Source organism: Chaetodon auriga, chromosome 15 (assembly GCF_051107435.1).
Source record: "Chaetodon auriga isolate fChaAug3 chromosome 15, fChaAug3.hap1, whole genome shotgun sequence".
In the NCBI taxonomy this organism is placed as follows: domain Eukaryota; kingdom Metazoa; phylum Chordata; class Actinopteri; order Chaetodontiformes; family Chaetodontidae; genus Chaetodon; species Chaetodon auriga.
In genome coordinates this window covers 3,967,885-3,983,612 of record NC_135088.1, presented here as the reverse complement: position 1 = coordinate 3,983,612, position 15,728 = coordinate 3,967,885, and the positions used below count along the sequence as shown (strand labels likewise).

The window sequence follows — 15,728 nt, the reverse complement described above, 5'->3', positions numbered from 1 at the left end:
ATTGTGTATTTGGCCCATTATGTCTTAATTACTTTCTGTGCTCTGGTTTTAGAAATTGTACCTTAAAGAAGACGGAAAAAAACAAGACTTTTAAACTACGTCACTTCCGGGAGAGGGGGCGTGTCTTAAACTGACAACTAACCGAAGAACAACAAAAACAAACGCGACATCGAGGGGGTTCCGGGGACGGTGAGTGAAAATACACGACATGAGTGAGAGAAATTCGGTGTGAGTCGTTCATGTGTCGTCAGGTGAGAGTTCAGGACGACGAGCCGCTGAAATCTGCGCACCTTTCCTCCGTGAAGGTAAAGGTGACTACGCGGCTCGCACTTCAAACGTGTTGCACCCTGTTTCGAGGTTGAACCGCGGTGGGGTGAGCTTGTGTGGTCGTGAAATGTCCAATGTGCTGCCGTGAAAATGTCCATTTTCAGTTTGATGTTTAGGTCAATCGACCATTAAGCAGCCAGGCCTCGGTCATAAGCAGCCCCCCCCCCCCCCCCCCCCCCAACCTGCCGTGCTCCACGGCTTCAAGAATGTTCACCGAACCCGGTTAAGAAACCGCGTAGTTGAATGTTGCTTTGCTAATTTGCGGATGTATGTAACAGGTACAGTCATATTTTGAACCTTTTGCGAATCGTCATGGGTCGCCCTTCAATTCGGCATAAACGTATAAATGAATGCTGTTTGCTATGTTCTGTTAAACGGTAAAACTTGAAAACACTTTGGTGGTGTTGCCACTGAACCAAACCGCGGAGGGCGGTGGTGAGTAGCTCTAAGTTTTAATTTAGGGAAGGTGCTTGCTAATTGCTCCGTGCCGAGTTGAAGAAAGACTAAAGAAGAAACAGCCATTTTCTATAAAAAAAAAACAATACCCAGGAATTAAAACTGAACACCAGAGAAAGACGACTTGGCCATGTTTTAAAATGGGTGGTTTCCTCCTTGTAATGTAGAATGTAGAATATCTTGTAGAATATCTCTTCCAGGAGTCCAGCTGTCATTCTGCCTACCTTTTGTCAGCCTTATAATACCTACCACCCCACCCCCCCACCCCACCCCCCCGCCATGGAGTGAAAGCTGTCTTCCTCTCATATGACCACAGAGACGTTTTTTATTTGCATGCATGGAAATGAGTTTTCTCTGATTCCCAAGCTCAGTTTAGCTCCTTTTCAGACGCTCTTCTTCTTGTTTCATCAAAGTGCTCATCGTCGTTTCCTCTGAGCATGAGAGGAGTCAGGTGATGTGACGTGTTGTTGAAAACAGGCTTTGCTTTGGTCTCTGCCACATCAGAGCTGTGAATCAGGAGATCTGTGAAACCAGAGACCGTCCACGACAGAAACATCTGACATCAGTCGTTTTACGAGCACGCCACCTCAGGTGGGCTGAGGTTAAGATGATCAGACCCCGTTCGTCTGAAACTGATAGTCCTGATCAGAGTTGAAGAGGGCCGGTGAGTCCTGGACACCTGGACTCTGTGTGGACTCACCAGGTCCAGGTTTTATGTTCTGATGTGGATGATGTCTTCACAGAATCATACTACTACAAACATAAACACCATTTTTGTACTAACTGATGAATACAATAAGCATTAAAGCTGTAAAATGACTTGAGCGGGCATTGATGAGATACTACTGATACTACTGCTGTTACTGCTGGTACCTGTTAGTAATGATACTGTTGCTGCACTTCTACCAGCTTCTTATGGCATTTCTTCCACTGCTGCTGTTTCCAAACTGACAGGATGGTTTCTGTATTTTAATTATTTATAACTGGACTGATTCCAGTCCTGTGTTTTTATGCTTGAATGAAGTAGTTAAACACAGAAACTGTACTCTGATTTTCTCTGTTTCTGTGTGAAACACACATTTGGGGCTACAACTGTCTATTTGGTATCAATTAATCGATCAGTAATTGTTTAAATCAATTATTTTCTGTGTCTAAAATGTCCAAAGAGATAAAAACTTCCCATCACAGCGTCCTAGATCCCAAGGTGACATCTTTAAACTGTTTCTTTTATCCACTTAACTGTAGAAAACTCAAAGATATTCATGTCACAGTGACATAAAATACAGAAAGCTGCAGATCCAGACATTGGAAAAGTATTGTTCACAGCTAATTGTTCTGTTAAAGGACTTGCTGGTTAGTACCTGCAGTACTTGTACGACGCAGTACTGCATAAATGCAAACGGCTGTGAGGAAGAACAGGTGGTTCAGCCTGAAGTGTGTCGGCACTGCTTCGCCTCTCACGTTTCTGCTGCTCCGTCCTGTCGGTTGTTCGGAGATGTCGAGTTATTTTTAGACCTTTTTATCTCAGACGAACGCAGAAAAACAGACTGAAGGAAAATATCTGCAGTAAGAAGAACAGCGGGAAGTAAAATGTACAGTCTGTGTTCGCCTAAACTGACGTTCTGAGTCCGTTTTATATCCGTGATTTTTAACTGCTTTTGTATTGATTTAAAAGCTTATTTGGGGAGGGGTCTGCACATCAGCTTCAGGCAGACGTCCTGCATGTCTGCTGTACTTTGGTCCTCTGGAACTGAGCCGACCATGTTGTCTCTGTTAAATACACGAAAAAGACGTAAATACATCCTGTTGCTCATGCTTTGAATACTCCTACTACTGCAGTTTCTGCCTCTTCACCCCTGTATTCTTTACTGGTTTATTTACTGTGTTAAACGACATTTAACACAGTGTCAGTGTGAATATTCAAACAGCTGATTTCACCAGTTTACTTCTGTTTTTACTATTATTATTTCTACTATTTTAAAGGACCTTTTTCTATTATTACTACTAATTCTAATCATAACGACGTAATCCAAACATCTTGTGATAATTCAAGTGAAGCTGAGGATTTTTTGGAAAAAAAAAATATTTAAGAAAAGTGTTTAAGCCCTGCAGTAACGTCATGTTTGACGTGTCAGTTTCAAGAGCAGACGTTCATACGAGAGGTTCAACTTCACTCTGACAGCAGTCTGATAAGTGTGTGTGTGTGTGTGTGTAAATATGATAACAAACAGAAGACAGATGAATGTTTTTAGAGCAGAAAACTACAGCTGAGCTCGTCTGTGTTTCTGGTGTTTGTCTGATTTAAGTCAGTGAAACATGAAACTGTGACTTAAACATCAAAAATGCACTGATGTCGTCCCGTTATCAGCAGCCATACTCAGTCTCAGGTGAGGACACGGGGTCAGGAGGTTACGTTCCCCGTCAGGGCGGAAAAACAAGATGAACGACTTCTTTCTTTTCTTCTTTAATGAATATTGTGAACAATATTCTCCGATTATAGAATTTGTTTTAACAGAACACTCTGAAAAACAGCATTTTTCATTCATTTTCTATCTAAAAATGTTCAGAAAAATGATTCTAAACTGACCCAAAGGCCTGAATACACCCCCAAACGGACGCGAACAGCTGTGGACTGTAAAGTCTGCTGTATTCACCATGTGACCTCGAGTGACCAAACACGTGTTGCTTCATGTGTGGGCCTTCAAACTCCAGGTGTGTAGGTCTAACGCAGTAGATATCACACTGTCACATGGTTCAGGTCGGTAAATCTTCACCCTATATGATGGTCACACTACGTCGTCTTTTACGGCTGCTGTTTATTGAAGTTCTGCCATTTGGGGCTTTAAACATGCAGGGTTGCATATAGTCTGTTGGCCATAAAGTGATCAGTCTCAGTGAGTGTATGTTTGCCTTGATGTAAGCGTCATTTAATCAGTTGATCCTGTTGTGTTGTCTCTGAGCCGTTGAGCTCCACTGTCGTTCAGAAACCATTAAAAACGCATCAATGAGACGTTCTGTTGTCTGCCTCACCGTGGTTGATCTTGTCTTGATCCTCGTGTCGTTCCTGGTTGCTATAAATACTCACGACGGCTCTGCAGCCAAAAATAGTCCCAAACAAATAAAGTGCGCTTGCTAAAAACTAAAGATCCCAGCTGTTGTGTAAAACTGCTGAACCCTAGAATGAAACATGCAGCTGTGACCATTTTTTAAAGACTTCTTTAATGGGAACATCTGGGTTTGGGGTCGGAGGTCGAAAAGACAGTTTGGGTCTTTTTGTTGTAATTGTCAACAATAACGAGTCGTAGAGTTCATGATAATACCCGACCCACTGATCCTGATCCTGATAGCAGAGGTCCTGTTGATCATTATTATTCATCAATCACATCAAAAACTGACGGTTTTGTTTGCACCCTGTGTCTTCGCCGCAGATCCCTCCTCAGGCCTGGAAACATGGAGTCGTCATCCGATGAAGAGGAGGGACGCACCTTCATCCAGGCCATCAGTGAGAAGTACAATCCAGAGAACTTCCCCTACGGCCAAGGAGTGGTGGTTCTGTCCAGCCCGCCAGGATCCCCCGTCAAAGGTGAGTGAGAGTTATTGATGATTGATTCCACTGGTCGTGCTCAGTGAGCGCTGACATCACCTGTGAGAAGAGCGTCATGTTCACGTCGAAATCTCAGGAGCTCAAAGTGAAGTTTGTTTGCAGATCGCCTGTTCCTGCCCAGCGCGCTGGTTCTGAATCACTGTGGAATCACCAAAGCTGGCGACAGGTCAGACATCGCGGTGTTCTGCGCCCACGTGGTGGAGCTGGACCTGTCCCACAATCAGCTGAGCGACTGGGTGGAGGTGGGTGTCGGTCAAAGGCGTGGTGCTCAGAAATCTGACAGAGTGGAGTTCTGCTGACGGTGATGTTTCCCTGAAGCTTTGAGTTTTTCAGACGGCTTTGCTTGATGCTTGTTACTAAAAAACAGAAGATAACTGAGCCTTTACTTTCATGTTGGGATGTTCCTTTGGTTGCAATCTGCAACTTCACCACTAGATGTCACTAAATCCTTCACACTGCTCCTTTAATGTGTTCGTCACATCAAGATGAACAAGGTTTCTTTTTGCTTCTTTTTTTATGTCAATGCTTGTGGGTTGCCAGATCTGCACCATAGTTTCAAACGTCCCCCACCTGGACTTCCTCAACCTGAGCACGAACCCTCTGAGCGGCGTGGAGCTGGAGCCCAGCATGGCCGAGGTTTTCTCCAGGGTCCGACAGCTGGTCCTCATCAACACACACATCAGCTGGGACACCGTGCACACGCTCACACGCCACACGCCAGAGTGAGTGATGAAGCATGTGAATGAGCGGTTCATGGAGTCATTGTGCAGTGAAGTGATCAAAGAGCAGGATACTCTGCAGATTCTGTCGACCGTAGAGATCATGTCAAAGATAGAAATACACAGTAGCTGGAAGCAACATGTAAGACGTCTGAGTACACTTTGATAAAATCAGTTTGCTGTCCACAAATCCAATGAATAACAATGCAGAATAACATTATTTTAAAGCAGATTCAGACACAAAGAGCCAACAGATGAAGCAGATTCAGCCTGAAAATGTTTCGCTGGTCCTCGTTTCTCAAGCTGAGCTAATTCCTCTCATGGTCCAGGCTGGAGGAGCTTTTCCTGTGCCTGAACGGCTACAACACCGTGTCAGAATCCCAGACGTCCTGTCCGTCGCTACGCCTGCTGCAGATTACAGACAACCATCTGCAGGAATGGGCAGAAGTGAGGAAATTCGGGGTGATGTACCCGAGCCTGAGCGCGCTGGTTCTGGCCAATAATAGTGTGGACTCTGTGGGTGACACTCAGGAAACACTGCAGCGCCTCTTCCCCACCCTGCACAGCATCAACCTCAACAACACAGGTCTGAGACGGATGATTAAGGCTGTCCATGTCCAACATTCAGTGCATGCTGTAAACAGATACTCGGTTTGGCCCTAAAACTCTGTGATGTTGTGTTATTCAGGGCTCAGTAAATGGGAGGACGTTGAACGGCTGAATTTCCTCCCTAAGCTGCAGGAAGTCAAAGCAAAGGGGATTCCTTTATTGGAGCCTTACACCACCCACGAGAGACGCTGCCTCCTCTTAGCACAGTGAGTCAGCGCACACATCGCGTCCTTTACATGCTGGACAGCATGTTTTCTTATGAACCGTCTCACCGTCATGCTTCCCTGCCTGCAGGCTGCCGTCTGTCAGGGTGCTGAATGGAGGTGCGGTGTCGGATGGAGAGAGAGAAGACGCTGAGAGGTTTTTCATCCGGTACTACCAGGACTGTCCGGAGCAGGAGCTTCCTCAGAGGTACTCAGACACACTGGATGCATCTATTCTACACTCACACCTGTTTATCACTTTATTTCACCAATGGATGAGCTGTTTTTCATATAAATAAAACAGGCTACATTCATATTAAGATGTAAATAAACTTGCAGTAAGATTCATTAAAACCATTCAGATTCTTTGGCTTTAGCTGCTGCCTGTTAGCTGAGTTAGCCGTGCAGCTATTAGCCGACTGGAGTCTTCCTCAGCTGAGAGCTCGGAGCAGCGGGCGGCTGTTGGTGTTGAAAGTTGAATTCAGAAGGTGTATTTTAAAACAGGTGTAGGAATATTTCCTTTCTTGACATTTTGTGAGTTTATTTTGTTTCTTCATGAGACTGAGAAAGCTTGTGAAACTCGCTGCTCCCAGAGTACACTATCGCCTCTTTAGGTACAAAGTGGTATTACGACACTGGACGGGCCAGGGCTGCCTGGTTAGCATGCTAACTTCAGTAGATATCTGCAACACAATACACAGAACTGTCATTTCTTCACAGCTTGTTGATGTTTTTCTTAATGTTTAAACTAAAATTTTGTCCACGTCCTCCACATTTCTTCTTCTAAAACAAGATTAAATTCAAAGATGTGAAGTATGATCATTTACAATTTGGCCTCTAACGTTATGTATTTGTATCTACCGCCACGACATTTGACATTAGCAGACTTCAGTTGTTTCTTTTGAAGGAGAGATTTAGAGTTCATAAGTATTTCTGTCCGTCTTCGGTCACTCGTACCAATCAGAAGCCTGAATGTGAAGTGTCGACAGTGCTTCCACAGGTGTTCACCTGTACAGTCGTAACAATGGCAGCAGCCCGCTCTTCCTCAACAGCCTGTCCTCAACACGTTCACAGTATGTCATATAACATTGTGAAAAGCCCTCGTCGGGGCCGACAGCGGTCAAATAATTGCTCGCGCTCCTCACCGACTGCATTCCACTTAACCTCAGCAGAATGCTGGAGAGGGATTTGTGAAGGAAGGTGTAGTCCCTGACTGGGGGAAACTAACCTTTGGGAGACAATGCCACCAGTCTCTCCCTGCTCAATGCGTCCTTTGTGCTGCGAATTCTCTGATTGGAAAAGTGATACACGAGGTAGCAGGTTGATTTTTTTTTATATGTATACACCCACTCTGTCAGCCTCAGCCTGAAGCTGAGAGATTGATTTGTTTTCTGATGTCACTGGAGCTGGAAAAGCACTTCAGCCTGTGATCGTCGGACTGATTGTGGCAAAGGAAAAGTGGTGTTTTGCACGTGAGGTTCAGGATGTGTTTGGTCATTTTACTGCTTATTTTCACACATTTTACCAAAACTCAGCTCCACGAGTCCATTTCTGCCCTTCCTCGTCGTATCGTGGAGACTCCAAGCCGAGAGGTGTGGAGTCTCAGTGTAGGTCCGAGGTTCAGGGTTGTCGTGGCCTCATGTGGGTGTTATGGGGTGTCGGACACGCTCAGTAAGCAGTGAACACACCGCTATCCCCTTTCCTTTCGGATGGGGCCGTGGTCCCGCTACCCTGAGAGATCAGAGCCCTGCAGGGAGGGTCACAGCCTCTCAGGTGAACACACCTGACAAGGCCTGGCTTTGAGTAACTGTAAACGCAGCTCAAACCATAAATCAGACTGATAGGCACTGATACAGTACCTCAGTGATCTCTAAAAAAGATGGACAGAGAATTGTGGGTAATCCGGGAAAGGGGGTTTGGGACTGTGGGACGAGGAAGCAGAAAGGTGGTATAAGAAGAGACGTCCTGGCTGGACAGGAAGGATGCAAGGAAAGAGTGAAAGAGAGGACTGGGTTGAAAAAGAAATCTGAGTCCGAGTTCCCGGCAGAAAACGTAGAGAGGGACTGAAAGGGGTCTGGACCTGGAACAGTGGATTTGAGGTCCAGCCTGGAGGGAAAGTCAAAATCAACATGTTAACTTTTTAAGCATCTTTCAACCAGAAGAAAATGAGATAATGAGGTCGACTGAAACGCCAGAGAGAAGTCAGCTAAGATCTGGGCCCGATAGCGTCCGCGTTAGCTCCAAAAGTCGTTATGTTACTATAAAGCTGCCACTTAACTGTCCATTATGGAAGAATGCTGCAAGAGACAATCGGAATGCTGACTTGTTATCACCTGCAGCACTGTTTGCCCCATTAGACCGTGCTTACCACCTTAAATGAAGCCTTTTAGCTAAATGGCTTCTCTTAGAATGGCACTTTGTGCACTGTGGCCTTAGAGGAGAATTCCCAGGGTGGACCACAAGTTCTGGCCAGAAACCCCCGGCCAGGGGATTGGCTTTGTGGGGGAGTTTTGGGGAGGGAAGGGAAATTGCTTTGATTGGCCCAGCTGTTACAGTAGCTTTGAAAGCACAGGCCTTTTCTCCTGGATTTTATTTAATCGTTCCTCAGTCCTTATCTCGAACCCGCGTTCCCCTGAGGAGGCTGAGAGCTTTCTCACGGCAGGTAAGAGGCAGAGAACTCAGTGTTTCCCTGAAAACACAAGCTACGTTTCCATCTGCCTGTTCGTACCATCCTTTTAATGTGCTCATAAAACCGAGTGGAAACAGGTGGAAAAGAGAAGATGCAATAATGGCTGATGGAAATCCTTTTTTTTTAATTAATAAACCTTGACGATGCTTCTTTTGCCTTTAAAACTTGTGCAGGATTGGAGTGGAAACATAACTACACCTGTATACAAACACTTCACTCCAATGAGCAGGTTCTTGTTGTCACACGATAAAATAAAATACACATCGCATATAAAAGCTGCCTTTACTGCTCAAAGTGGATTACCTGTGACTGTCGTAGCAGCTGGTGTGTCTGGTTTTAAAAGCAGAGCGCTGGCTGACTGTAACAGCAGCTGCTGAAGGCGTTAGCAAGCCTAATGTATGGAGAGACAAGAACTAGATTTCTTCCTCGTCAGTAGCAGTAAACACGACACATTGGCCGACCAGCAACTGCGTTATATTTAGAGCTTAACAAGATGTTTAGGGCTGACGAACAGTAACGTCAGCCATGACAAGAGCCGAGCTGTGGCGATGTGCCAACGCTCCTCAGACATAGCGGAGCACTAGCCGAGGTACAACACCGGTACCAACACAGCCTTCAGTGTCCTGACATGAGCCCTGCTTTCTCCCAGGTACCACATCCTAGTATCCAAGTATGGCCACCTGGCCCCGCTGGCGGACGTGGACCTGAGCCCCCGCAGCACCATGGTGGACGTCCGCTTGGGCGACAGGGTGGAGGCCGTCAGCCTCCGTCTGGAGCAGACTGTGGGCGACCTGAAGAAACACCTGAAAGCTCTGCTGCAGCTGCCCACCAACGGGATCCGGCTCTTCTACATCAACCGGGAGATGTGCTCGGTGCTGGGGCCTGAGGAGCTGAAGTGCGGCAGCCGGGCCCTTCATTCCTACAGCATTCGAGACGGGGACGAGATCCTGGTGGTGCCCAAAGCGAAAAGCCGCTGCAGCTCCTCACACCTTTGAGTCGGGAGGCTTTCTGGTTTTCGATGAAAGGGACAGAATTTTAGATCATGAACACTGACTGGATACTAAGCTTTGACTTGAGCCTTTTTTTAGATTTAAAGAGAGAGGTGATGGTTTTCAACCATGAATGTAAAGATGTTTGCTGCCCACCGTACTGAACAAATTTCTATGATATATTGTTTGCACACAGTTCCACATTCACAAAGATTGTACGATGAGTTGCTCGAGCTAGGACTGCAGTTTACATCTCATTTAGTGAAAAACGTTATGCAAACACAGACGTGGTGCAAAGTGAATGCACAAATTGCACATTGATTTAAAAACTAAAAGCATTTTATAATCAGAGTGTTTGATTAGATCTGAGATTTTAGCCTGAAAACTTTCCCCTTACCTCCCCGACACGCTGGTGGCGCTGCTGCCCCACGCATGGCCCTTAAAAGTATTTATTTTAGCGTTGAAAATGTTGAAATTGGGTGAAATGAGAGCATAAATGACACACCAGTTCAAATGGAAATTAGATTTTAGACATGCCAGCTGCTGAAGCTCTGTGTTCACGCTGTGTTTGGAGGCTCTTCTGTTCACACTCTGCTGATCTGTGACCAGCGTCCTGCAGCAGTGAGCCGTGCAACCTTTTATGCCTCGGAGTTTAAAGTTTGGGTGAAAATCATCGTAAACTGACCTGCTCCTTAAAAGCCAACACAGCGGCAATAAACGATGGTTTACATTTTAACGTGGCTCAAAGACACGTTGACCTTTATCTAAGCAGAGCAGGTTTGCTGGTGTCCTTTGTGGGAACATGAGCGTTTGTGTAAGTGACGCCGATCTTTTCCTGCTTCTTCCTGCCGCTCAGATCACTCTTTCCTCATGACTCTTGTTAGCAGTGAAATATCCTGGGATAACCCCCGAGCCGCTGACGCCCTGTGTCGGGATAACAGCACATGGATGGCTGCCGCTCAGTCAGGACGCCCTGGCGGAAAGACGAGACTCGTCTGAGGTGAGCTCGGGTCTGGGACGGAGAAAAGACGGAGCGCTGGTGCTCAGGTTACTGCTGGTCTTCTGGCTGTGACGGCCATGAATGGAGCGGCTCTCTGTCCCTGCAGAGGCAGCTGAGAGACGCTGAGGCCCGGTCTGTACGGTAACCACACACCGACCGCCGTGTCACCGACACTTCCGCCACTTTTAGGTTAGAACGGGTTCATGCAACTGACCCTCGCCCCTCGCCCACCACCCTCCAAACCTGACACTTCTAGCGGCCATTGTCACACAGGATGTGGGCTCGTGACATTGTGCGTTGGCTCACACTGGCGCTGATTGTTTTCAAAATTAAAGAAGAGACAGAACGGCACATTCCCACCGACTCACCTGGCTTTTAAAGGGAACAGGAGGTGACGCTCTGATTGGTTTAGGTCTTGAACAGGCCAATGATTAATGAATTTTAAGTATTTTAACCAGTAGAAGTGGAGTTGGAAACTCCCTGAATGCACATGTGCCACAAGCTTCAGTTCATGTGCTGTAGATCGTTTAACTGGCCTGCATGTCTTCAAACTACGGGAGGAAGTCGTGGCGTTCAGAGGAACCTCGCGCAGACACGACAAACAACCCTGTTAACCCGTCGTGGTTGATGTTTCTCGGCCTTTTTGCTCAGTGCATGCTGGGATATGTTCCAGCCTGCCTGATCCTGAATAGCTCAAACATTTCACAGAATGTGAATTGCGTGCATGTGATGTAAATAGGGTCCAAAATCAAGCATGCGTTTGTTGATGAGACGACGATGAGATGGTCACACACACAGACGTTTCTCTTAAATGTTGGAGTGCTGTGAGGGCAAATCGGGAGTTTATGTTTGAAGATGTTTCTCTTGAGCGCATTCAAACCAAATGAAGTTCAGCCTGCTGAACGTGTGTTGAGGTGGATCGCTCCCCGTCACAAACTTAGCGTAGTAGATAACTGGAGATTTTTTTTCGGACTCGCCTTCATTGTTACACTATATGATGACCGAGGCTTACCTGGGAGGTCGTGGGATGAGCGTGAAGCTGTTTCTGGTGTGGACTGTGGTAAACTGGTGATTTGCATGTTCTGATATTTCGTGGTTTAAAGTGTGTATGATGTGTCATTTCAGGGAAACAACGTTGTTTATGGGCATTTGTGATGTTGACACTTCTAAAATATTATCTGTGCTCCTCTCACCCTCACCTTCATCCCTCAGTTGAACCAAATACAAAGATTATTGACAGAAAATATAAGATAGTTGCTTATCTGTGATACAGTTTGCCTTGTGCTTTAATTTATCTCACGTTTGCTTTCTGTAGTTTCTTAATGTATCTTGATATTTTCGGTGGTGAATTCTTGTTTTCTTTGCTCAGATCATGATGCCATTTCTCAACCTGTACTGTATTATGGTGCTTTCACTTCTCATAAAGAAATAAATTCTAATTATTATTTCAGCTTGTTCCTGTGTTACATTTTTATACATGAGGTGAAATCTGTGAGCGAGTTCAGGCAGACAGCTTGAATCAGCCGCTGCAGCCACCTGCAGCCTGTCACATCGGCTCATTTCAGGAAGAATTCATCGTTTGCAGCTCGTTCGTCACGGTCCATTTTCTTTCGGACATTATTATGGAAGCCCATTGGAGACTTAATTAAAATGGTAATGCAAACTTGAAAATGCAAGAGCATTATAATTTTCTCTTTATGTTGTGTTATTTGGGTCAAAATTAAAGTGAAAATGCATTTTCATTTTTACATACTTGCATGGATGTTCGATAACCACATTATAATTAAAATTAATTTGAATTTTCAAAGACTGAACCTGCTCTGAAGTGGACAATATATGAACAAATGCAATACAAGTTTGCATTGTCATTTAATTAAGTCCTCTACGAGCTTCCATACTTGTGTTGTTTTTATGTTTTGGTGAAATATGGATTCTCATGTTGGAGTGTTTTTCTCCCTCTGTTAGTTTTATCTGCTGCTGCAGAAATGAGAGCGGTGCACCCTGGCAGCTTGGCAGCACCTCAGCATCACTGGTTTGATTCCAGCGGTGAGCATTGTTGCATGTCATACCTTCTGCCCTGCTTCCTGTCTGACACCAGATTCACTTCAGTCATTGTAATTACTGCTCTGCAGATCACGGATGTCCACACCAGAGTTCCTCTGGACCAGTTAGCCAGACTGATGAACCAGTATCTTTATACATAATTGTCACAGGAACATAAACCATTAAAAAAGTGGAAAATAAAATTCAGATGAAGGCAGTACAGTAATAAAACAAGTTGTGGAAAAGAACTGGCTTGCTTCCACGTGAACTACTGTTGACCACCTCACAGTCTGGATGGGGCATCGCCGTGTTACGGGCAGAACGTGCACATGCTCAGTGTGCACAGCTCCGTTTCACATCCTGAACACTTGGCCGTGGAGGAGCCGGGATTCTGCAGATCTTCTCTCATTCTGGCAGGCGTGTTTTGGTCCATTCCATACGTGTCAGGCGGTGTTGTGTTTCTGGGGCATTCCCTCTATTTTCCCCCTCCTCCTCTTCCAGAATCATGGCTCTTAATCCTGTGTGGGATATCTATGCCACCCACCGCCCGACACACCGTCACCAGCAGGACCCCCTTCTCAAGGTTTGTAGGCCGTTCAGTCACGTGGGTGCTCTTCACATTATACTGGTTATACTGTGGTTTGGTAATCTCGAAGAACGAAAATCCTCCTCAAGTTTCGTCAGTTTTTAGTAGGTTTAATGAGCGTCTTCACTCAGTATCTCCATATTTGTGAATGCTTTGACTGTCACTGATAAGATGAATGAATCCCTTTGCTTCCTGCCTCCTGACTTTCGTTGGTGATCTGCTGATTCCCGAACATCTAGCGCTACCGTATCAAGTGTTAGCATGCTAATGTGCTAAACTGAGATAGTGAGCCTTGTAAACATAATACCTACTAAACATCAGCTTTGTCATTGTTAAAGTTAGCAAGTACAGACCTGCAGGTCTGTAGTTTTGTTCTGAGGGGGCTCCACATGGAAATCGCCAAAGTGGATACTGAATTTCTCGATATGCTTAAATTTATATTCAATTTTTTCACCGTTGAGATCAAGAAAGTTCATGTGTGAAGTGAAACAGAGCCTTTCTCAAAGGTCACTGCTGTTTTTGTGTAGACCTAATCTAATTTCACAAACGGTGCATCGTTCCTGGAACATGGCTGTAACCAAACTGCTGTCAATGAGCCTGGAAGTGTTCACGACTGCGAAGTCAGACTAAGGTTGGAGGATGGATGCGGTTGTATTGTATCAATCACACCAAACACCTTGATGTGTAAACAGGACCTGGAAGTGTGGTTGTTATTCTGATCTCCCCCTGATCTGCCCCATTGCATTATGAAGTGGGATTGAGGGCAGGAGGGCTGAACAGGGCCTATTGTGTGCTGAGGTGAAGGAGTCATTGGGGTAAGAAGGTTTAGGTTACTGGAAGGAGGTTCGCCATTGTGAATGGAAAGGAAGGAGAGGAGGGCAGGGCAGAGCCAACCGCTGGGCATAAGGGTTGAATTAGAGTGGCCCACTCCACGGATTAGGTGACCGCCGAACAGAGCTCAGCGGGTATCCAGTCCAGGACCTTCTTTGTGAAGGTCAGGCTTGATGGATTCTCCAGAACCTGTGATGCTGGATACTTTGACCCTGTTCCCACACAGTACCTTCCATCTGCATTGATGCAATTTCTGTCTTCTGCAAGCAAGTTTAACAGTGGTGTGAGAAAGAATTTTATTGCCTGTTATGGATGTCGTTCAACAACAAGGCTCAGTGATTCCTGGCTTCACAAACACTTGGAGACAGAGCTGGACCACCCACCCACATCACTGATAGTCTCAGCCACTCCCATGTCTAACAAGGGAGGACGGTGCTATTAAAATCAATACTGCAACACTTGTTCATCTACAAAGACTTGATTTTTAATATTTGGTTATGACTTCTGGTGCTGTTGCCTCTTCTTCAGGGATCAAAGCCTTTGAGGAAACTCTGTTTGGAGTTGAGTTCTTGAACACTGCAGCATCATTGACATCCCTCTGCCTCTTCATTGAACTTCTTGCTGTTGAACTCTAAAGTTAATGCTCTCATCTCTGCTTGGGTCAGTCATTCAGCATCAAAAGAGACAGGACTTGCTCTTGTTAAGAGCTGTTTTGTCCCATCCAAATCTATTTCATACCTCTGCACAGCTGGCCAATCGCTGTGTAAAGTGGGCATGATTGTCTGAGTTGTCTTTTTTAGAAAGTTTCCAAAATGTTCAGATGTACTAGTTAGCTAGTTGCTAACATTTTAATGAGAACAGCTGCTGGAATGGTGTTGGTGAGAGCGGTGAGACTGAACCGAACAGAGTTTAAAGCTGTAAAACCAAAACAATGAGCTGAAAGACACTGAAAAACTCTGTTACTGCAGTGTCAGCTGACAGTTCTCTGTGGGTTTACCCTTCACATAAGCATCTGATGCTAACTTACAAATATTGATTGGTGCAGCTTTAAGTTGACCACCCCAGTAGAGAGAAGAGAAACCAGGTGTATCAGCCCATCTCGACCTTTCCCACTTCCCTGTCTTCAACATTTCCCAAACCGCAGATCGGGAAGCTGCCCCGGCCCAGTAGGTCGTCTGTAACTGCTGATTTTTTTGTCCGTCTTTGTGCGACACTGTCTTTCACAGGTTGCTTAAGAGTATGTGTCCATTTACACAACAAGATGTGGGAGGTATAAAAGAAGCCTCCATAGAGATCCTCGGTGCTGCTTAATGGGAGCCCGGGGCCTGCCCTCAGTCCTGGAGTCTTTCACACATCTTGCTCCCTGCCTCTCCAGTTACGTCCACTGTCCTCCTGCAACAAAGACCCAACTGACTGCCCTCTCCTTCCCAGACCCTATCAGTGTGGATCCACCTGAGATTTCCCCTCGTTATCTCTCCAGCATCTATGGAAATGAAGTGTCTTGTATAACCTTGTAAATGAGGCTGTTCCTAATTAAAAAAGGGGGTACACAGAGTATCCAAAGTGACTCATGTTAATTCTGTAACTCTACCTACCACAGAGCCTGAAAAGCAAGGTTTCAGACTGTGTGTGCGTTTCTGGTTTTTGTCCATAAATGCCCCAGAGTGAGACT

At 45.6% G+C, this 15,728-nt stretch overlaps 1 protein-coding gene across 4 annotated transcripts; it reads left to right on the top strand.

Annotated features, from left to right (window-relative positions):
• The first annotated feature begins 93 nt into the window (after nucleotides 1–93).
• On the top strand, nucleotides 94–12,046 carry LOC143332857 (tubulin-specific chaperone cofactor E-like protein). Of its 4 annotated transcripts, none has more exons than XM_076750674.1 (8): nucleotides 94–189; nucleotides 4,224–4,366; nucleotides 4,490–4,629; nucleotides 4,928–5,109; nucleotides 5,436–5,692; nucleotides 5,795–5,921; nucleotides 6,010–6,126; nucleotides 9,257–12,046. In XM_076750674.1, exons 2-8 carry the CDS (start codon nucleotides 4,234–4,236, stop codon nucleotides 9,600–9,602), a joined length of 1,302 nt encoding a protein of 433 aa, XP_076606789.1. In that variant the 5' UTR covers nucleotides 94–189; nucleotides 4,224–4,233; the 3' UTR covers nucleotides 9,603–12,046. The 4 variants fall into 4 exon arrangements, with proteins under 4 accessions (XP_076606789.1, XP_076606786.1, XP_076606788.1 ...); XM_076750671.1 differs by having other exon boundaries at nucleotides 4,212–4,366; XM_076750673.1 differs by having other exon boundaries at nucleotides 164–305; nucleotides 4,212–4,366.
• The last annotated feature ends 3,682 nt before the right edge of the window (nucleotides 12,047–15,728 follow it).